The sequence below is a fragment of the Corvus hawaiiensis genome, chromosome 13, assembly GCF_020740725.1.
Source record: "Corvus hawaiiensis isolate bCorHaw1 chromosome 13, bCorHaw1.pri.cur, whole genome shotgun sequence".
In the NCBI taxonomy this organism is placed as follows: Eukaryota; Metazoa; Chordata; class Aves; order Passeriformes; family Corvidae; genus Corvus; species Corvus hawaiiensis.
Genome location: NC_063225.1, coordinates 21,499 through 44,634, shown reverse-complemented (window position 1 = coordinate 44,634; position 23,136 = coordinate 21,499). Strand labels below are relative to the sequence as shown.

Sequence of the window (23,136 nt, the reverse complement as noted above, 5' to 3'; positions counted from 1 at the left end):
GATTTATGTTCCAGACAAACCTTAATAATATTAATATTCTGGACCTTCCAGCTGCCTATATACACATATATCTGTTCTGGGGTTATTTCACTTCTAATGCCTTCAGAAGTTTGAATATATGGGAGAAAAAAAAAAATCCGTTAAATAGCTTACATTTTCTTATCTTTAATTATTAACCTTTTTTTCTCCCATCCCTTCTAAATTCTCTCTCATTTCTCTCACCCCTCCATATCTTTTACAAATAGCAGAAACATTTTATGAGACTCTGTTTATTCCAACTGTTTCACGTACGTGGCTTGGGACCATCTATATTAGTTACTTTTAAAAATTATTGGTAAGGCAGTGATGTGGTATGTGTTTGTTCTGGTATTTTAACTAACAGGAAGAGCTTAGTAATAATTTTATAAATTGGAATAAATAATTCTTTGTATAATCATTTCCCAAGTACAGAAAGTTATTAAAAAAACATCTATTCAGGAAAAATGGTGCTTGAGCCTTCCCTCCCATCCTACAAGGAAAGAAATGGGGCTGAAGGCACAAGACCTCTTCCCATCTGCTTTGAAGTTACTGCCGATTAACACCTTTACAGAACAGCAGAGCTCTCCAAGAGAGGCAGGAGCTGTATTTTCTGATCCATATGACCTCATGCTGCTCCTTGCAGGATTACACCTAATCCAAATGCATTCTCGCAGACGGAACATTAGAAGAGTCCGTCTAGGCATTACATCATCTTCATAAAGTCAACAGGCAACTTCCCCTCAAAAACTATCTTTATTTTAAAGGAAACTGAAACCAGACAACAGAAAGCAACAAAGTTACATACAGTGCTGGACAAAGTCTACCATATACATGTTTCAAGAACACTTGAATCAGATTCTGATGTATGTTCTTCTAAAAGGTAAAAATATCATATCATTATTAACAAAAAAAAAATTAAATGTCAACAATCTTAATCAGCTTATATTTTGCATTGTTTGGATGGCAGTAGATTGGTAACTTGTCTTTTTCTACTCACTTTTAACTCTAAAAGGAGAATGTGGACAAAAATTTCCAAGTTAGAAGGCCCACAGCGCCTGCTCTAAAGGCCACAAACAAAAACTTGGAGGAAAGACCACGTTTTAAATAAAAATCCCTAATAACTTTGTATTATTTCACATTTCAGAAAAAAAAAAATAACAAGAAAGAAAAAAAAAAAAGGAAAGAAAGAAGAAGTATATTAAGAGCTTGCCCTCCTTATATGGAAGTCCAGATTCAGGCCATTCTGTAGAGGAAAACATGAGTGTCTAGGAACAGACAGGACATCTCTAATAACTCCAATCCCAAACTGTCTTCAGTACAGCAATTCCTGAAATACAGTACACAAATCTCCAAGTAAAAAGGTGGGGTTGGATCAAAAAATTATTTTGAGACCATTTGTTTGAACGTGAAAAGGAAAATTAATCACGTATGGTAAACAATGCAGAAATAGGTATTCTCTGTGGTGTTGGGATAAGCCATTTCTAAACCAGGAGACTAATAAGGGTGCCACTGAAAACTTTAAGCTAGAGGCAGCACCTCTAAAGGCCTGAACACCACTCAGAACTAATTACCTCAGAACTGATGACACACAGCACTAGGCCATTAAAGGGACCTTTCTTTTCTTCTACATAAAGCGTAAGTTATCACCTCCATATAAAGAAGTGAATGTGCATAACTCAAGATGTAGTGTAGGACAGTTATATTGCCTTGAAGAGTTCTGCTAAGTACACTTAGTTTCCAATTTTAGGGAAGAGTTTATTCTAACATAGAAAGCTTCTGACAAAACTTAGCAACTGCAGAACAACTTTAAAATACATCCAGTTCTACATCCTCCTGTATATATCTAATCACATCCAACAGACAAAAAAATTATATGACTTCTAAACAGAACAAAAAAATCATATGTTCTGTAAAACAAGTAAAGAGCGTTAGAATAGAATTTTCACGCCCAAGAGCTGATTACCAAATGTTCACCCATTTATCAGTGGATAATATTAAGAAATTCACATTAAGTAAGGGCAACAAGATGATAATGCATATCAGTGCTGTGTGTTCTGAAAGGTACTCAGTTTTAATTATCATGAATTGCTACCATCTATCATACCTCATTCTACGCAAGATACCACACCAGCTACCAATCCGTAAACAATAATATTTCACATACTTCATAGAGTAGCTTAAAACACATCATGGCATGAAATAATTTGTATTACATAGTAATTTAATCCCTGGCCACAGGGTTAATGTTGGACAAAGTCTGGAAACTTTTCCAATTTGAATTACATACATTAACTTTGTCACACACCACAGCACTAATGCATGTATTACTTCAGACATGCTCTAATTTAAAATCAAAACAGAAAAGTTGTTGCAAAAATACATGTCACCAATGTGGAACACATTCAAGATTGTATAAAAAGTACTGAACTGATATCCCAAAACAGGTATATTTAAGCAGTACATAAGGAAAGATTAGTTTTAATATGAAACAGTCATTTAAGTCACATACAACATGATAAGAAGCATGACTTCCTTTTTTAAAAATGCTACACCAATACTTTTACTGACAGGCAATGCTTATTTATAAAATGAAAGGGATATATTTAATGCAGATGCGTTACTGTATTAAGTTGGAATAAAGACAAATGTTAAAAAGGTGCTACATTTTAACACCATCAATTTTGTAAAAATCTCAAACCATAAAAGCACTTCACTTGCAAATATCACAGGCCCCAAACTGCAAACACTTTAAAACATTCTTGACTGTGTGCATGCAGTTTCACTGACTTCATTAATTCTCCCATGCTTGAAATGAAGCCTGAAAAATGTTATTACAAAACTGGTTCTTAGATTAAAAACTTCAGAGGTCACAAAGTATAATCTTCTTTGAGCAGCCCCCAAAATTATATTTTTGTTTTAAGTAGAGCAAACTTCATACTTTGCTCTAGCTTCTTTCATCTGAAGATCTCAAATAATAACTAGGCCTCTAAACAACCTTTGGAAGTAAGCATCAGGTCCATCTTCTGAAAGAAGAGACAGGCACAAAGAGTCAACCTGCTTGTTTCAAGTTGCAGAAGGAATGACTAAACCAGCAAGAAACAGGATTTTTGCTACCTGCCCTCTAGTCTGTATACAGCACTGTCACTTACATGTTTTCTGATTTAAAATTGGTCACTAGCAGAGAAGTACACAGTACCAGTACCAAAGGACAGTAAAATCCAAGTTATACCTATTTATTTCAGCCTAGGGGGAAAAAAAATTTGGGAGCAATAAAAGGCTGCATTTCTGTCCATGACCAGAAACTATTTGAAAAGGACACAGGCATTTCCCATAAAAATGTTAAGGTTTGCAAGATTTACAAAATCTTTGCAATATTTTTGGTGTGCAGCACCAGTACAGTCTAAATCACCAGTAATGAAAGAAGCGCATGAGAGTTCAATACAAATTGTTTCATAGAGAGTATTACAAAAAACCTCACCTACTCTAGTAAGCCCTCCCACCCATCCTCCCTCCCACCCATCATTCTAGAACTAACTTCTAATGCTACTCAGCTGACATTTTCCTAGTACCTTACTAATCAAACATGACTGCTGTTTTTCCTGTGCATACTTGAACTACTACTAGTCAATACATGCAGAGAAAACCAAAATATAACTGCTCTCTAGATAAAAAGTTCAAGTATGCCAAGAGCATATCAGTAGGGCAAGCATATTGGCTGGATGACTTCTGGAGATCCTTGTCAGTCATATCTCTAGGATCAGTGCACTAACAAGTGTGGGGTGGGTTTTTAATTTGTTTTTATTTGATATAATTGACATTTGCTAATGCCTTGAGCTTACAGGTTAATAAATGCAGAAAATTTACCGGGTTACAAACCCAGTATAGTATCAGTTTAGAAAAACCTAAAATCAATTGTTAGAATAAGTTTCACAAATACACAATTTAAGGCTTTATAAAATGATATTCCAGTTGATTTTAAGTTTATAAGAACACCCTATTTAAATACTAATATCCTGACTAACTTCATGTTGGGTCGAGGAAGAGATTAAGAAATACATGGCTATTTTAAATACAATGTCCGTTCCAAAATGTTAAAACATTAATTGGACTTCGGAGAACAAATGCCCCAAAAATCTTCTCACAAGAGGCATGGGATGTGGGAGTGGGAAAGGTAACAATATCATCATTGGAGCTTTTGCTGAATTTTCACTGAGCAAGATTTTTATTTCATTTACATTACTGTAGGTGTGAACCAGCTCCATTACATTCACAGTGCAAATTGTTGCAGAGATTAAACCGATTCCCAGAGGAACTAATCTATCTAAACAAGGTTTGGCTTAATTGCTACTTCAGGTACCAAAAGCAAATTCAAACAGTCTGTCAGTTATTAGGAAAACTACTGAAGAATAAATCTCCTGTAACAGAGGTTGTTGCTTGTTTGTTTTTTTGTTGTCGGTTTTAAAATCACACCTCTAACACAACAAGATTAAGTCTAGTTAATGTAATAAATTAAAGCTACTAGTGATTAAAACAGAAGCTCTGGATCTATCTTACACTTTACATCTCCATACAGGGAAATTCCCAAGATATGAAATATGTCACTTACACTTTAGACATCATTTTCTTTTTCCTGAAGAGAGGCAAGCCAAAAAAAAAAAAAAAAAAAAAAAAAAAAAAAAAAAAAAGGCAATACTGCACTTACACAGCAAAACTTTTCACTTTTAAAATAAAAGTGAAAAGTGTGCGTAGATCCGCACAGTATCTTCCAGGAATGTACCACAGTAGAGCCCATTTAAAATCAAACATGACGGTGAACTATCAAACAGGCCTTACTTTCACTCATTAGCATGGCTTACCATAAAAACTACCTCTTTATTAGATGACTGTATTCTCTATAAACTCCTATATCCCTCATCATCACAGACCTGAAAAATTTATCACATTAAGGAACTATGACTAGTACCTGTGAGCTTGACATATGATTTAATTGCTGTTTAAAGACTGTTTCCAGAGCAGTGGTACATATTACAAGCAGAATCTGTTATTACAGTGCCTCTTTTTATTAATTCAAACCAATATTTCTCTCTAAAGAAACTTTTTCAGTTGCGCATGCAACTTTATTGCACTGCTAAGGCTGAACTGTTCAAGGCTAGATGCTTCCCAACACTCAAAAAAGAAGGGGAGTTATTTTTGAGATCAAGAATAAGATCAAATTAGCCTTATTAAAATAGAATTTCTTAGCATCACACAAGAAGCTCTAGTGCCATTCGTACTTGTCAGTAGGATATAAGGTTTAGCAAAGGAGCTAAACTTCTGACTACTTAGTTCTGATGTGAGCAAAACTCACCTGATATCGCAGCTGTATTTCTTTTCTTCAGCTTAGATTTCCCACCCCCTCACTGAAAGACTGGCAGAGGCAGTGGTGGGAATTTAGTTTTAAGACTTTGCTAGCCAAATTATAATGCAATTCAGAGCCTGTGCAGAGCACACTCCATTGCCTTGCCCCCTCCTTCACGCCAAGTGGACTGTGTAAGCTCAGGGTGACTGAGTAGGCTGTAGCTGACAGCCCTAGAAGCTGGCCAGGATTTTCCGTGCACTAGTTCATTCACAGTTCTCAGGCAGCACTGAGGCAGGAGACTGGAACCATCAGCGAGAAAGAATGAGAGAGAGGTGCATGACTGCACAACCGTGACAGATGCAAAGACTGTATCCCAAGGTATGCCCTCAAGATAAAAGATTTAAGGTTATATGTGCAACCCTAGTTTTGGCATTCTCTAGATTTAAAGCAGTGGACTTCATAAACTTGATGTGTTCTTTTTCCAATTTAATCCTATTTTGCAACAATTTCCAAATAATGCAAGACCTAGCAAGAGCCTTCAGCAAGTAATTGCTGAGAAGTCAAAAGAGATTATTGCCTTTTCAAGGAAACAGAAATGTGTAATAGTTAGCGGGTTTCATTGTGTTACTAAGCAGGAATTCATGATTTTTGAATAGCACAGTAATGCTTTCCTTCAAAAGTAGGAAAAAGCATATACAAAATTCTCTTTATCTACCCTAAAGTAACAACTATTAGTACTGCACATTCCTCCATGTCATCTCCACTATATTCAGAGAAAGGCTAGCAAGAACATCAATAACAGACATTCACGCCAAAAGAAAAAAAGAAAGTAATGAGTACTTGCAAATATAGTACCATTAAAACCAAGCACTAGATGCTAGTGTTAGTTAACACATTAATACACACTAGCAAATTAGGGCTATTCATTCAGGCACATTTTTCCTTCAATAATATTGTCAACGCTCACCCTACTTCCGATCAGTTGTCAGTTACAGTTTAATCAGAAATAAAAAATATTCCATCCTGTAAAACATTTGGACACATAAAACTAAGAGTACAAAAGCTGAGATGAAAGTTTATGAATGAAAACAATTACGGAAAAATAGATGACAGCAATCAAACACAACTGATTGTCTGCAGAAAGTGAAGTACCCAATTTGTAACTGAATTTTCGTAGCAAGTATTTCCTCCACCAGCACCCATTCAGGCTGTCAGCCTTCTGTGTTCAGCGCAGGCGGTCCCGCAGTCTCTCTCGTGCGCATTAACTGCACGTCCTTGTCAGCCATGCAGGTGTCACAGCCCCACACTGCCGATGCCTCTGCTGTGAGAAGGCCATAGGCTGACTCTGTCATGCCTGTACAGATCCGATGGAACCATTTTTGACAAGAGGCTTCACACAGGATGGCGTCCTGGTCATCATTGACCTCGTGTGTACAAATTCCACACGGATAGACGGGTTCAGAGGACGAGTGCCCATGACGACTGGGATGGAGGGGTGTTTTGCTGCTCTTTTCAGAGTTGCATCCTTCAGCAGTACCTCGGGGCTGGCGGGACTTGGTTTGAGTCCCATTTGAGTGGCCAGCATTGGTGTTATCAGCACTATTAGAATGGCTGTTATCCTGATCTACCACACTGTTTCGAGTAACATTCTTCAGGTCACTGTTACCTTGACTTACAATGTCCTCTGTCCTGTGATGATGCTGATGAGCAGCAGTGTTCTGGCTGGATGCTTTGCTTGCACCTTGACTAAAGTCTTGCTTTTGTGCCGATGATTTTGTCTGGTTGTATGCGTTTGGTGGAGGAACAAAAGAATGGTTTGACTCTAGCTGAGAATTTGAAAAATTTGGATTGTTTCCAGGACCAAAGTTAGTTGGCACATCCGGGTGAGGTATCTGACCGGAATGGCCAAAGTTCTCCCCAGGATTTGGCCTGAAATGCTGAGCAGGCATATTGACATTTTGATTTATCTGACCACTGCTATAAGGTGGTTGATTCCCAAAACCCGGGTTCTCGTGTGGACCAAAGCTGAAAGAATGGGGTCGACTAAAACCCATGCCAACAGGGTTTTGAGGAAGAGGATGTGGTTGGTTTCTGAGGGAGTAAGAAGCACCATACGGTGAGGACACTCTGGGCAGCACATGAGGTGGCATTCTGAAAGTATTATAGCCTCCAAAGCCAGGATAACCGGGATTACTGAAATATGGATTTCCTGAAGGAAGTGGTTTATAAGACACAGTATTATAGTTGTCATCAAATGGATTTGCAGCTACAAGGTGGTCAGAGCTTGGGTTCGGTGGTGGAGCGTATTCAGATGGAGGAGGAAATGATGACCCCTACAAATATTTTAAATACAACATTTTAATTAGTTTTAGTATTTCCCTGCAAGACAGACCAACCACAAAGGTCCTGGATTAGCAATACAACCGCTGAAAGAACTGTTCGGCTGTTGCGTAAAATTCACCCAATGTACCCTGCCAGGCTGTCTGAAATTTCAGTACAGAGGCAGGAGAGGAGCTTGGGCTCCAGATAATGTTGTGATTTGTAGTAGTCTCAGTGTTCTAAAAAAATTGCAGTTGAAAATACAACTTGATCTGTGACTTCTATTTCATAATCTTTTACAAAAGACGAGCAACAATACAGAAATCCAGTCATCACAAACCCATACACAAAGTATTTCCAAACATCGAAGAGCAGATTTGAAGCATTTCCCTAACTTCATTTTGGGTTCACGTTACTGAACATACATGTCTCAAGACACCCCACTTCTATGAGGATATACAAACCTAATGGTACTCTAACTCTAAAAAAGGCATACAGAATATAGGAGTCAGCAGACTGGTATTTTCTGTAGTCTGTGGAATACTCTATGCTGTACATTTCTATACCAAACAGAGGTATCCCTTACGAGCATTCAGCGATTGTGGACAGTCTGCAAAGCACAGTCAGTAGGTACGAAATACAAGGATTATGCTCAGGTTACAGAGCATAATCGAGTGTTTAATGGAGCCCAGAGTCGGTTTAAATGTCACCACTGAAGTTATACAATTGAAATTCATTCTAGGCTAGCCTGTAGGGCACATCTGCTGGGTTCACCCTCACGCTAACTGTGCTCACAGAAAGCATTTCCTCCTAAGTGCTAGTAAACTAAGACTTAAAATTTATTAAAAAAAGAAAAAAAATTGCTGCAGTGCAAATTTTGAACCTGGTCAGAAGGAATGGAAGCTAATCTGCATGTCCTCTAGAGTTATTACCATTCTAGAACACAAGGAAACTCCACCAAGAAAGACGTGTGAAACCTTGTAAAGTAACTGAGTATTTCTCAGAGCAGGTTTCCCCGTGACTACTTTAAAACAAAACAAAAATGAAGAAAACAGTTCCACATCCCAATGGACTCTGCATAGGCCTAAGAGAAAGTGATTGTTATGCCTACATAAATAAAATTATTCCCACTGGGCAGTACCAAATTAACAGATACTCTCACTCAAAGCTGAATGAACACACAAAGGAAAACTCTGCACTACAGATATCCAATTGCTTAAGATGTTTTGTATCGAGGCTTTCTTTTCTGGAAAGAAAAACTGCACAGAAATGTCAAATTGCAGGGATTCACTGCAAAGGAGCTCTACCTGCCTTACAGCTTTTGCTTGAAAATCACTTGGGCAGTATGCCAAGAGTTTGGTCAAACATTAACAAACTGTACTGATTCATTAGCCCACAAACCTACACATACAGGAATGCAAGTAGGGAGAGAAGCAGTCTCATGGCAACTACTCCTGCTGTACAGATTTCTACCAATGGCTACAAAGTCATTAAAAAAAAGTCTGTCTCAGAATCAAATCCATATGGTAAAAATACAAGTTGTTGCAGTCTCACTGTGCTCTTCTCTGTATACATCTTTGGCAACTTACGGAGATTAAAATAACTTTGGTGCAAATAACTAGCATTAGGAAGATTTCAACTTCCCAGTAAAACCAAAATATTCGGTATGTAGCTGCTATTTGTGACAACCAACCGATATTCTGAACAATGAGAGATAGTCACGCCAGCAAACAACATTTGAGTGCGCTACTTATCGAGAATTCAAAAGAAGTAAGGGGAATTTACCTGTGTATTTGCTTTGCGCTTTTTCTTATCGGGGCTTCCAAGCTGAACTCCTGGTCCTCCTAACCCATCCAATCCACTGTCACCACCTACAAGATGTCAATCAGTGCAATAGTGCATTAGTTTTCTTACAGACTGTATTGTAAGTTTGCCAGTAACTGCCATAGCAACAGATATCTGTTACAAATACTGAACTCTGATTGACTCTGGTGCCTTATGTTGCAAGTGCTTAAGGAGCACACATGTGGAGATAAGCTAACAATCTCTCCTATACCGCTGTCTGCTATCACTTCAGTGTCCCATTCTGCTCATTTCCATTGAAATAAACATTTCCATTTATTTTATTTTCATCTGTTCCTTGGTTCTTAACATCTCCACGTCACCAGTTAGAAGTATTTCTTCTTTTTATAACTCATTAAACTTTCAAAAGAACTGCATAAGGCCGTGCCTAAGACTCCCCTCTTATTGAACTTACACAGACACAGCGTTTATCAAACTCAGTGTAGCAATACACAACAGAGTGTTACAATCCCCCGTGAAGGAAAAGCAAACAGTAGTAGATCCGTGAATAAAAACCACTGAGAACCTGCCACGTTGTTTAGACGAACCTCCAGTGTACCAGATCTAAATTTCACTAAATCCAAGACTTGATCAAACAAAAAGACACCTGCCGAAAATAAGAGGGGCTCTAAGTGAACCAGCCCACCTCTGCAGAAACCTCGTAGAATGACTGAGCAAGGCTGTTTTGGCACAAAAAGAAGTAAGGAATGTTCATTTCACTGGTTATTCAATCAGACTTGACCCTGAGCAATACAAAGAGATATCTGTACTTCACCTGGGATTCCTCTTCACCCCTCACAACAGTGGGACAAGCTCTCAAAGTTGTATAAACTGCGGCTTTCATTTTTAAAACCCTAGTTAGACCATAGATGAAGAACAAATCTAGCACACTCATTATTATCCCAGTCAGTCCATCTTCATGGGGCTCAAGCGAAATTTCCGTGATAGGGGAATGCAAAGAAATCCCTGAGCTGAAGTATGTAGAAGCATTTTCAGGTTGACAAGAGCAACACACACTGAAGTACTAACACCATTACATTAAGAAACTATATTAATTCCTTTTTTTCTCAGGGCCATTAAGATATTGCTCTTTTATGTAACTATATAGTAACAGCATAGAACTGTAAGCAGACAATCCAACCAAAAAATTGTACTGTTGTTTGTTTAAAATTCATATTCAGAATATGAGTCAAACTTTATCAAGATGCAAGCATCCAGCTGAACGCACAGGTCTTCATCACCAAAGACAACCTGGCGATAACTGTGAATTATCAACAGTATTATGTAAAGCGGCACAACGTATGACATGATACTGCTCTGTGTTAGATAAGTGTTCCCAGCAGATAGGTAAACTGGCTTTAGGACTGTTCAGCAACACTGTCTCTTCTCACAGGGAAGCAGCAGACCTACTGTACACAGACCAAAATACCCAAGCTATTTCAAATACTCCTGATCCAAGGAGGCCTGACAAATTTTCACTCCTAGCACTTCCTCCCTGCCTCCTTTTTTTTGGAGGTTTCGGGGAATTTACTGGTCCTACTTCAAGTAAGAATCCAGTTCTGCCTGTCCTTCAATAAGTTCCCTTTGGCTTCAGCTGTCACTGTTGAAATTTGATTTCATTTTTCATTGCACATAAGGAAGATACATGGATATCCCAGATCAACACCCATCAAATTTTAAGTCAGAATTTCAAAGACAAGGGCACGATTTCACAATCAAGTTCTTGAAATAAACTCATGCTTGCACACAGCATATTGTGGTCTAAGTTACCATCAGAGAAACTAGGGAAAAGTCTCTTTAAAAAAAGAGAATTTTTGCCTTGATTTAGAATATAAAATCCTGCATATACTTAGTGTGCTATGAAGCATTGCCACTGCATTACCTGTAGATACTAAATGATCACGGCCTAAAGTTTTACATAAAGAATGATGGCAAATTTCCCTTAAATTTCAACTCTATAAATCACCTTCTTGATAATCTATTTTCTCAAAACTGTTCCTGCACTTTCTATCAGGTTTTTCTCCAGCGTTCCTAAATTCAGTGTAAGATTGGACTGCGAACGCTAATCTTCACAACCGCATAAAACACGCTCCTCTTTGTGTCCTTGTACTCTTAAAACATAAATGACGTTAATTGCTGATGGCAAAATATTACAAATATCCAGATTTCTTTTAATAAATTCAACAACTAGCAGCACAGACATCAGTAAATTTGTGATCAAGTAGAATACTGAAGGTCATACACAAGTGCTGGTTTACAGTCGCTGAAGTTAAAACTTTATAAAGCTACGTATAAATTCTCTCTCTGGGATATCAGTCTTCAAAAGCATAAGCATATAAACATTAGAATTCCAGTGACAAGTTCCAGCAATTTCTACCTGAATTATTTTCGTGGGCAAAGCCATTCACATGCCTCAGTTTACAGAAGGGAGTCCTGTGTCTGGAAAGGCACATAGCTTTTGTATTTTCAGTTCCCACTGTGTGAGGCCAATGATTAAATTCAGCCCTAAGAATTTATATTTTCCCTGTGGGTTCTATAATGATTTAATTTATACATGAAAGGAAACAGAACGTTAGTCCTAGCATACCTCCAAAAAAGAGTGAATAAGGCTCATTTTCATGCAGCCAAAAGAAACTTTCCACAAAGTCACTTTTGGTACCTACCACACAGACTTTCATTAAAGGGGCACCGAGCATTTTGGAACACTGCACTAATGAAAAATTATTCATTGTCCGAGACTAATTTTTCAGGCAAAAATACAATCCTTTTGACTGGGACATCATCTATCTCACGGACCTAAATATAAAAATATTTATCTGATAACTATTCCCCCATTAAACTACAGCTAAAATTAATTTCAGCCATTCACATTTGGGCAAAGGAGAAGAGATAAGCCTCATATTCTCTATTACTTCATACATACACAAGACGGACATTTTCAGCGTGAGTCAGGAGAACTGCAAGTTGTAGTTTTGTTTACGCATTATGGGATTTTGACTTAGCACCTAATTTATGCCATACTTAACATAGTGCAAATACAGTATAGAATATTTTCATATTCACTAACAAATCTCTGTCTAGGTTTTTAGAGGGTGGATGCCAGAGTCTTTTTAAACGGTGCTTTATCTCAGTAAGAATGCTTTCCCAACAAACACAAATGGCTGAATAAACTTTTCATTATAGACAGAGAACTAAAAATAGTCTCATTTCAACCGGGTTTGGTGACCCTGTTCTGAGGCCCTGAGACTGTAAACAGTTTTGATACTAAGCTGTAATCAGGTGGAACTCGGCGCGTAACTCCGGCACGCGAAGCCATATATGCTTAAATATTTGCAGAATCGGGGCTTGAGAGTGGAGGAGTCTAATGAATCCCAGTCTCCTCTGTAACAGTGCTGTGTGTTTTCATTCTCTCATTTTCAAGGTTGCAATCCAGCTGTTACTATAACAGTTTCTGAAAAGCAACCTGTAAATCAACGACAACGCGCACCGTGGAATCCACACCTTTTCCCACTTATCCAACCAGAAAAAAAGCTTAAAACGTCAAGAACAATAGAATTTCAGGGGCAAAACAGGAGGCAAAAAACCGAGAAGCACTAAATTGCAAATTTTATAATTTTGCCCCGATTTTCACCCAACTCAGTCACCCATCCTGCTGTCTTTGATTATTTCATTCAGAAAGGCATTTCTGTGTCTAAGGACCATAACGACACAACTATCGCTACGCAGGCTGATGTGCCACTGCCATTAAAGTCAGCTGCACTGCCGAAGTCGACGGAGACACTGCATTTCTACCCTTCTCCCTACACCTTTCAAAGAAACACATACTTCGAACCTTACCAGAGCCAAACACCAGTGTTATTAGTAAAGAATAATATTTCGATTTTTTTTTTTTTTTTTTTCCCGGAAAGGGAAAGACAAAACCCCAACTAGACTCAAGCACACAGCCAGGACTGGGGGCAGAAAAGCGAACACTCAAGTGTAATTTATGGGCTCTGCATCAGCACGAACTCGGACATGTGGCAGTGCCGCCGTATTCCCTTGCACCAGCAGTATGCTCGCTGCATACTAATGCGCTGCACATCCCCAGACACACAAGAGACAGGACCGCACACCGCCCTCCCCTGCGGGGCACACCTGCGCGCACAGCGAGCCCCGGGGCTGCTTTTCAAGGCCCGGAGGCTGCGGGAGCCCGCGGGGCCCGGCCGGGCCCCACCAAGCAAACTTCGAGGGGCCCCCGCGCCGTCGGCCCCGCCGCAGCCGCAGGGAGGGACGGCAGCGGAGGCGGCCCGGCCCGCGCTGCGCGGCGAGGGGAGCCCGGCGGGAAGCGGCGGCGAGGGCGGTGCGCGCATCCCGCGGCTCGGCCAGCGCTCCGCACGGGAGCCAGGCCCCAGCGGCGGCCGCCCCCGGGCCCGGCCCGGCCCTTGCCGTACCTCGGGATCTCTTCAGCGCGATGGGGTCCTTCTCCTGTTCCGCTGACATTACAGACAGCAGCGCATGGCTCCCAGGGCGCCAGGAATCGGGGCTCTTTGATGCTGCTGCCGCCGCCGCCGGCCCGCACCCCGCCCCCTCCGCCCCCGCCTCCTCCGCCACCGCCCCCGCCCGCTGCTGCCGTAGCCGCCGCCGCCGCCCCAGCAGCGGAGCTACGAGACTTTGCAAAGTTTGGGCGCGGGAGGGCTCCGCTGCAGCACGCGGCGGGGGCCAGGCCAGGCGGGGTCCGGCGAGCGGAGCGCCGCTGCCTGGGGGCCGCCCTGGGATCCGCGGAGCGCCGAGCCGCGCCGGGCAGGGCCCCCGCAGGCTGCGGGCACCCGCCTCGCCCGGCCCCCGCCGCCGGGGCTGCCGGGCCCCGCGCAGCGCCCCCGCCGGACACGGCGCCGCTCAGTGCGCCGAGCACCCCTTGCCCGCCGGCTCCCGGGCGCGCAGGAGCGGCAGCGTCCGCGGGGCGCTCCGCGGCGCTCCCCCTGCTCCCGCCATGAGCGCGGCGGGACTGCCGCGGCCCCGGCCGCGCCGCCGCTCGGAACAAAGGCGCCGCGCTGGGGCGGCTCCGCCGGCGCCACCACCCTCCGCTCGGCCACCGCCGGGGCTCGGTCCGGCCGCGGGACGGCTCCGGGGCTGGCCGGGGCCGACAGTGCCCCTGAGCGCAGGGACCGCGGCGGGAGCGGGGCTGGGGGCAGCCTCGGCCGCCGTGCGGGAGTCGCTGGCCGGGACCGGCTCTCGGCCGCCAGTGGTTCCACGGCGCGGCTCCGGTGCGGCACGTGTCTCACGCCTGCTTCCCGCCTCCGGGCTGCGACTCCCGTTCTCCAAGCCCACGCGGGCGGGTGTCTGAATGGCTGGAGTACCACGCTCCGGCGGCTGCCGGGCAGGCCGGAGGACCTTCCTCAGGGAGGGTCTCCCCGCACAAAGGCGTCACCCGCCAGCCGGGTCTCTGGCCTGGGGGTACCGCACAAACCACTGGGCCGAGCTGGTGCCCTCGCAGCGTCGGTTAACCCTGCGGAACCCTTGAAAACACACGGCGATAGATGAATCGGTGCCGGTGTCGCTGTAATTTTGCGCAAACGCATTCTGCCTCAGTTTCCCGTCGTCTGAAGTGGCTGCGTTTTAGAGGTGTTACATATGGAGTTCTTGATCTAGATCAAAATTGTTAATCAACTGCATTAAAAGTACCATTTGAATAAAGATTTATTGTCCCGTAAGCGGGATAAAAAAACGCCCAGCTGTACAGCATGCACACCTGACTTCACAATACCTGGCAGTGCTATGTACCTTCTTGTTAGATGGATAGTTGGTACTCTTGGTACTCTTTGGAAGACTTTTTCTGAGGGGAAAAAGTTACATTCGTGTAAAGGTTAAGATATTGGTATGACTCTTACTTAGTTAGACATGCAAAATGCAAAAGTAAAGTGGAGAAAGTAACTCATGTCGTTTTCTGCCCTTCCCTAGACATCATTTTTATTTGTCCACAGTCTCTTACTTTGCAGCGATCCCAGATACGAGTGCCTCGAAGTACAGTGCACCGCCAGTATTCTCATGGGACGTGCTGCTTGATTTTGTGTAATCTTACTGAGGAGAAGTAGAGCCTGTTATTGGCGAGGTAGGTGTGAGCTTGTCTATATTTGGAGGAAGATGCGCCTCATCTGTGAAGAGATTTGCCTTTTTTGTGACAGAGCTTGCTGCAGGCCCAACTGATTCTCCCAGGGCTGCACGAGCTTTGTGCACTGCTGCCGTGTAATGGCATGTAGACTGTAATTACGAATGCGCAGATTGATGTCACTGAGCCTATAAAGGTTCCTGCGGGGAGATTGTCTGCATCAGAAATGTGAGCTGGGAATTCAGATTTAACCCAGTGCTCTAGTTGCAAAAAACTATGTCTGTTGCGCTGTTCATCCAAATTCAGCTTTTAACTGGCTCAGGTCGTTCGTGAGCAATCTGTGAGAATCCTGTTGGACTAACTTTACACTTCTAAACTCTCACTGGAAATAGCTGATGTGGTGTGTGAAAGGAACTAATTCACTGGCTCAGGTGCCTGCTACACCAGCATCCCAAATATTCCCCAAAAATCTACAGAAGTTCTCATTATGACACACTATTCACCGCCTGATAAGCCTCACTGCTCATTGGTTGTCCTTAAAGTTACTCCAACATTTCTTCCTCCCAAAATCTGGCATTAATTAAGAAGGCTTAGGGGTAGCCAGTTCGCAACCTTCCAACACCTAAGTGGAAGTTACCAGGAAAAGAGAGACAAAGCCCTTCACAGTGGAATGTGACAGAAAAATGAGACCCGTAATTTGAAATGAGCTTCCAGCTGGGCAAAACCCAGAATAGCCTGGCCCAAGTTCAGCATTAAACTTGCTTTGTGCAAAAGGCTGGACTCAAAGTCAAGACCTCCAAAGTCCTTTTGAACTGTAAGGATTCTGTCATTCTGAAATAATTTTCTTCTTTTTAACAGTAACCAACCACACAGAAAGCTCTCCCTCCCTGCCAGAGTACTCAGCTGTGAACAAATACTGTCATTCAGTATAACTCATCCTGACTGTTAAAAGGGTGGCTTTGGTGAGATAACAATAACTTCAACCATGTGACTGATCAGACCTAAAAATGTTATTAAGTATAGAGGAGCTGGTTTGATAACTTCTAAGTTCTTTTCCTTCTGAATTCCGATTAAAAAGAAGGCTACTAAAAGAGTATTTCTGTACAAAATACCAGAAGGCAAAGGAAGTTTTTTACTAATTGTTGTAGTAACGTCCGAACATTCAACACCGCTTAACAGTTTTAGGAGAGAAATATCAGTGAGTCTTGGAACCATAACAGATTTTTATAACATTTTTTCCACACGTATTTACTGCATATCTCAGGAGCAGGGAGTAGCAGAGCATAGAAGCCCATTTTGATAACATACAAATGTATGCAAATATGCTAGCAGTAAAAAAACCACCTTAGAGAACTCTACTGATGTTTAAGGAATTCAGAAAAGGAAAAAGTGAAAATTTCATTCTGTTTGATTTTACAGGGGCCAAGATACTATCTCAGAGGAATAAAATCAGTAAAGAAAAAAGAAAGCATGACATCAGAAGAAAAAAAGCCAGAAACTGGCTGAACTATGTAACTCTGCCACTTCCAGTACCAGGGGAAAATACAGATGTTTTTCTCTCATGTAAGCTATGTATGTTCGAAAATACAGAAAGTTCTCAGATACACACAGAGCTTTACTCTGATGTACCAGCTCGTTGCAGAAGATTTACAATTTTCCACACAGACAGAAATCAGCCCCTGCGCAATTGACACGGACCTGGGAGACCAGCAGGCTCCTGCAGAAGGGCAGTGCCAAAGTACAGCATCTCGGAGCACCTGGGCAGATTTTCTGGCACATGGACACACAAGTCAAGCAGCCAGTAGTCTCTTCCACCCGGATAGAAAGTGCTGAGCTAGAAAAAAGGGACACATTTAAGGAAATTTGGATTGCAATAGTCTTAACTTGTAACACTATTCCAGCATCAGTAGATTTGATTCCTCCACTTGCTATGAGGGGAAATAAAACAATAATTCATTTTTCTAAAAGGCCTTTCTTCATGTTCTACAAATTTAAGTGCTAATTCTACAACCTCATACATGTTTCACAGCACCACTGTTTATCAAGGCTGGAGGGAGTTTGTGTCAGGCCTGAGACAACACTAAAAATCTGGGTTTGTTGTTCTGCTGGAGTTACACCTCTCCTCCAGGCTCATTTGTTCTCCTCCTCTACACCTCCCTTTGTTGGTAGTAAACTGAACACACGTGCGTGTTTACAAGTTACACTGAGATGTGCTTTTCACGCCTTTTTAACCTGGCTGGTTATGCAGCTGATAGTACTCTGGGAAAGTGTGTCAAACGGGTCTCTTCTGGGTCTGTCAGATGGAGAGCATAGAGCATCTCCCCCGATCTGAGGGGTTGTAACTCTAACTGAAACAGTTTGAGCACAAGTCATTGAAGCCATTCCAGTGCAAACTGCTCTGCCTGCCGGTGAACGCTACATCTGTTCTGGTGACATAAACCAGGCCTCACCAGCCCGCATCGGTTTCGTTTCTGCTTTTAATCAGCAAAAATTAGGACTGTCTAAACTTCTGCACTAGCCACTCAGCCACATAATATAAACTACAAAACAATCTAATTAATCATTTATTCATGTTTCAACTTCAATCTGAAATGAATACAAAACTGTTTGTAGGAAAAAAGTGCAAAATATATTGGTTTATGACTTGATGCATGAAAGAATGTAAGATTTTTTTTTCTGTAGCCCATTGCATTAGTTTTCTTCCGTATGACAGAAGTCTGAGAATGATCATGCCTTTGTCTAATCACATTGCAAATCATTGGCTGATTAAACACATTTTTCTAAGCTTTGCAAGACATGTTATTAGTGAACTGATCAAAAAAGGTCTCAGATGTACAAAGGGCACTCTAGTGTCATATCTATACTGGAACAAAATTTTTTAAGTTCAAAGCAAGCTCTTAGTTATGAAACCTAGTGAGAATAATTGATTTAGGGTGGGTTTTTTTGTGCTCATTAATTTTTTCAGCTTGCATCTAAAACGTGTATGCTCAAGTATCTCAGAAAAAAAGCAGCTTCAATGCACGCAGACACTCTTGCCAACAACACACAACTTATAAAGTGTTAAAACCTACAATTTTCCAATAGTTTTAAACTATAAAATTCTATATCCAATATATAAAAATTAATTAGTACCTAAACAATTAAAATATAAAGATGATATTGATTACCCAGGAACTTAAGTTTAGTTATTGTATTTACATCTACATATACACCAAGGAACAAATATTTTCACAAGAAATCCAGTGCGTGTGTGTGTATATATATGCATTAAAAAACCTCATTTGATCTTCAAGTCACCACAATAGATACAACCTCTGTGATAAGTAAAAGGAAACTTTCTGTTTGCCGTGTTAACTGCAATAGAATACATTTTAGAAAGGGACAAATACACTTTTAAGAAACCTTTGTAGGCTTCTATGCAAACTGGACTTCTGCCTACTCAGAGGTGGTCTCCTGTTGAGCAACGAATGGTGAAATGGGGACACTTTGTGGGGAAAGGAAAGAAATGCAATTTCTTGCTCTTTCTGGATCATCATCTTGAATCCTTTGAATTTCCCTTTTATCATGGTCTGATGAAAAGAGAGGGAAGCATTTAATTTCTGCACTTTGCTTTCAAAATGCACAATGAAAGAAAACATATCACAAACACTGTTAGAAAATGCAGCAAAAAAACTCCACTATGAAATTTCTTCTCTCATCCTTTGAGAGGAGATAAATCCAACTTAGTTCTCTCTTTCATTTATTGTGCCACTAAAGTAGGGAAGAACACAAGAACAGATAACTAAATATGCCTAAGTACACTGTGACCTAGTTACATAGATGCTGCGCTCATCCATTACATCTGAGAGGAGCTTCCCTAATCCCCAGGCTAAAATTCACATGAAATCCAGGATTTCAAGAAAAGGATGTAGAATTATTTTAAATACTTGCACTATCTGCCTGCAAACATCAAACTGGATTAAATTACTTGGCATGTATTATGTCTGGTGGGGACAACTCCAAATCTGAAATTTTGAGGCAGAGGTTTTAGGACGCTATATGGCTGCTCCTCTGAGGATCCTGTCATTTACTTATCTGCTGCTGCAGGGCTGCGCTCTAAGTTTTGGCCCAGCTGAGCTATGAAAAAGAAACATCATCATAAACTCTTAAAACCTTGTTGAATGCTAAATTGAGTTGCAGAGTGCTCCTATTAAAAGGCTGTTTCCAGCCATCCTAACTATAAATGACAATCTTCTCCCTTGGGCTGAGACCACTAAACCCCAGGCTATGGCAACACCCAGCAGTGCTGGGTACCGGGGTCCCATCCCTGGCCGGTGCTCAACAGCCCAGCATGGAGGTGACCTCTGAGCCTTTCCCAGCACAGGTTCAGTCCTGGGGACTGACTGGGACTGTCAGCTGTGCTACAATGGCTGTCCCTCAATGATTTTATCTTACCCTGGGTACATCACAAGGAAGCAGTTTAGAAAAAAAATGAGGGCGCTTTCCTCTTTAATATAGCCATTTTCCTGTAAAGTGTTTTAAAAGGCAGAATTTTTCCTACTATGAACTAGAGGTTGTCTTGGTTTTGATTTAGCAGAAGAATTGTAACTGAAATACTTAGAGCTCAGGCCTGGAGTTTACTTATCCTTTGAAGCTGGAAATGTTGATCTCAGGGGATTCATTCTGCCTTGACTGCGAGTTTTGTGTAAAGCAAAGCCAGATTGTTTTATTTGGTAGAGACTGAGCAAGCTGTTACTGACTTTTAAATATTCAAGATCTATTCTAAAGCGGGACAGTTGCTAACATTAATAATTTTAAAGGAATTCTTTCTTTAGTATTATTATTATTTTACAGTCTGTGCTGTAAACTACCTGACTTCCAACTTCAGTTACATAACCTGTCATAAAGAAGGCTATACGGAAGTAGTTCAGTGGCATTGTTTTGGGCTATTGCATCTGTAAACTGCAAAAAGTGAGGACGCAGCATAGATTGACCTCTGTCACTCAACCCCTGGTGATAGCTTTCAGCAAACCAGAGGGGTTAATCTCCTAGAGCAGCACACCAAAATGCAACTTGTTAGAAGGCTCTGGTGAGGTGCAGTGCATGCGACACTTTCCCTGCTCTCATGTGGCACAATCGCCTGGCAGCCTAGCCAGAAATCTGCTGCTTTACTAATGAAAATCTTTTTTTCCCAGTGTACTGCCATGCAGATAAAAGGAAATTCAAAACCATTTTATTAGCATGAGCTCTGGGGCGTCCAGCTAAGTCCTAGTTTCAATAGACCGAGTTCAGAAATACCAAAGTAACTCAGCTTCAAAATAGGAGAATACCAAGTCCCAAATTACCAAAGTAATCCAGTTTTACAATACCAGAAAACCGTTTCAAAATAGCAAAGTAACCCAGCTACAAAATATCAGCATACCAAGTTCCAAAATACCAAAATAATTCCATTTCAAAATACCAGAATATTAAGTTCCAAAATATCAAAATGTCCCAATTTCAAAATATCAAATTCCAAAATACCAATTTTCAGATGTCTTATATGGGCAGGATTCCCAGAAAGATTCCCAAAAGAATGCATTATTATCAAAATGGGATCTGTGTTACCACAAAGGATATTTTCTGTTCTAAAAAGCTTTCCCCCAATGACCAGCAATACTTGTATTTATTTTGATCGCTTAGCCAGATGTAATAAGAATTTTACTTTTAAAAGCAAACACTTGTAGTAGTTTTCTGCTTAGTTCTTGTCTGTGAGAACCGGCATTTGGGCAGGAGAGCTGCGGTCAGGAGCAAAGGATGGAGTAATCTGCTCCCTGGATGGACAGGGAAAGACTGAGTAGCAGGCAAAGGCAGTATTTATAAACTATATCAATATTTCACTGAAATTCAGGGAAGACCGGCGATGGGGTGCTCAGGTTCGGTCCAGGCCTGTCAGGATTAGCCATAAGAAAGCCGGCCAAAGCCCCGGCCTCTCAAGGGATGCGTCAAACACTTCAACAGAAACACAATTCAGTAATGATTGCGGAGGAAAAATTACCAGTAATCGCTTATGATCTGTGGGGAATTTCCTCGGTAATTACAAAGCTAGGACATAGGGAATTTTGGAGGCAGAATCCCAATTTTGGCCACGGGCACCCGGGCAAGAAGGCTGGTCCTTTTCCACGGCAAGGAAAGCCCGGCACCCCGGTGTTTCAGGGACAGACAACGGCCCACGTAGGGGAGGGAACGACCGGCAGGACCTTTCTCCACCTCGCCCCCCGCTCCAAGGTGCGGCAGCTCCAGGTGTGACCGGCTGCTTTCAGAGGGTTACCCGGGCGCACCCGCTTGTTCAGAGGGGCCAGTGAAGGTATCCCGAGTGCCCCTCCAGGAACGACGGTTGGAGCATCCTATCAGGAGCTAGGGAGCAGCCGGATGCACCCGGGCACCTGAGCACGCCGGGCAGCATGTGGGGTGCCAGGGAGAAACTTTCACCTTTCCCGTTTTATCTTGTCGGTCTCTCCCCAGAGCACCCAGTCCCTCTGCAGGGGCCCCAGAAAAGAGAGGGGTTATTAGGAGAGAAGGGGTTTAAATTGAGGGAAAAAACTACCTTTCCCATAATTGTCTGTGTTCAAATTGAGGGGGAATCCCCTCCCCCTGCAATTTTAACAGTATCATATCTTTGTTAAGGCACATAAGATTAGTGCACGAGATACAAAGAAACAAAGTATTTATTGTCAAAAGCTTTTCTACGAATCACTCGGCATCATACAATGGATATGGTGGCTGCAGAGTAGAGGGAGTGGTTCTCTCCCTTCCCCCCATTCTTTATACACGTATTTGCTCACTCTCACAAACCCACTGTTGTAATTTTTAAATGGAGTTCCTCTTTTCAGTAAGTTTGGTAAAGATGTTCACAATACAGGATCTGGCAGAACAGATACATCCTATTAAACAACAGAGCAGTTACAGAAAGGAGACCGCTTTCTTTAGTAAAAAAGAGCCTTCTTTCCCTCCTTATCTCTTTGCATTGCCATAAAAGGGTTCTCCACACAAAACCAGACCAACAATCCCCAAACATCCGATTAGCATTTTGGCAAAATTAGGAGCCCTAGGATATGCACCAATATTGATTTATACACTAATATTTTCATTCGGCTTCCACAGGATAAGTTCTAAACAATGTGGTGTAAAAAACTTGCCAGCCGAGAGGATGTCTGCATTACGACTACAAACCCTGCTATGTCGAACAACCGAATCCCTGCTGGTAACAGTGAAAATGCTTTGACAGTGCATCTCAAAGTTACTGGCAAAACTTTTGGTTCTGTCCTTGCCCCCGACTTCCCAAGCTACGCAGCGACTGAGACTGTAGAGACGGTGCTCTCTTTACGTCCACATGCACACAGAATGCACAGACTCACATGGGCTGTGCTATTTCCAAGAGTACTTTGCACATTATCTTGTGCTGTGTCTTACTGGCGCTTCAGTGGCACTCTGCTCCATTTTTAAATTTCCTTTCCTACTGTTGTATTCTTCTCTTTATTCCATAACCGAACATTTGTTTCCCCTTCAATCTCTA

The 23,136-nt window shown here is 41.8% G+C and overlaps 1 protein-coding gene across 1 annotated transcript; it reads right to left on the bottom strand.

The window, feature by feature from the left end:
- Positions 1-752: 752 nt before the first annotated feature.
- PYGO1 (pygopus family PHD finger 1) lies at positions 753-14,074 on the bottom strand. The gene is made up of 3 exons (XM_048317669.1): positions 13,948-14,074; positions 9,461-9,546; positions 753-7,689 (listed from the first exon to the last, which is right to left on the bottom strand). The coding sequence occupies exons 1-3, from the start codon at positions 13,994-13,996 to the stop codon at positions 6,568-6,570; spliced, it is 1,257 nt and encodes a 418-aa protein (XP_048173626.1). The 5' UTR covers positions 13,997-14,074; the 3' UTR covers positions 753-6,567.
- Positions 14,075-23,136: the final 9,062 nt, after the last annotated feature.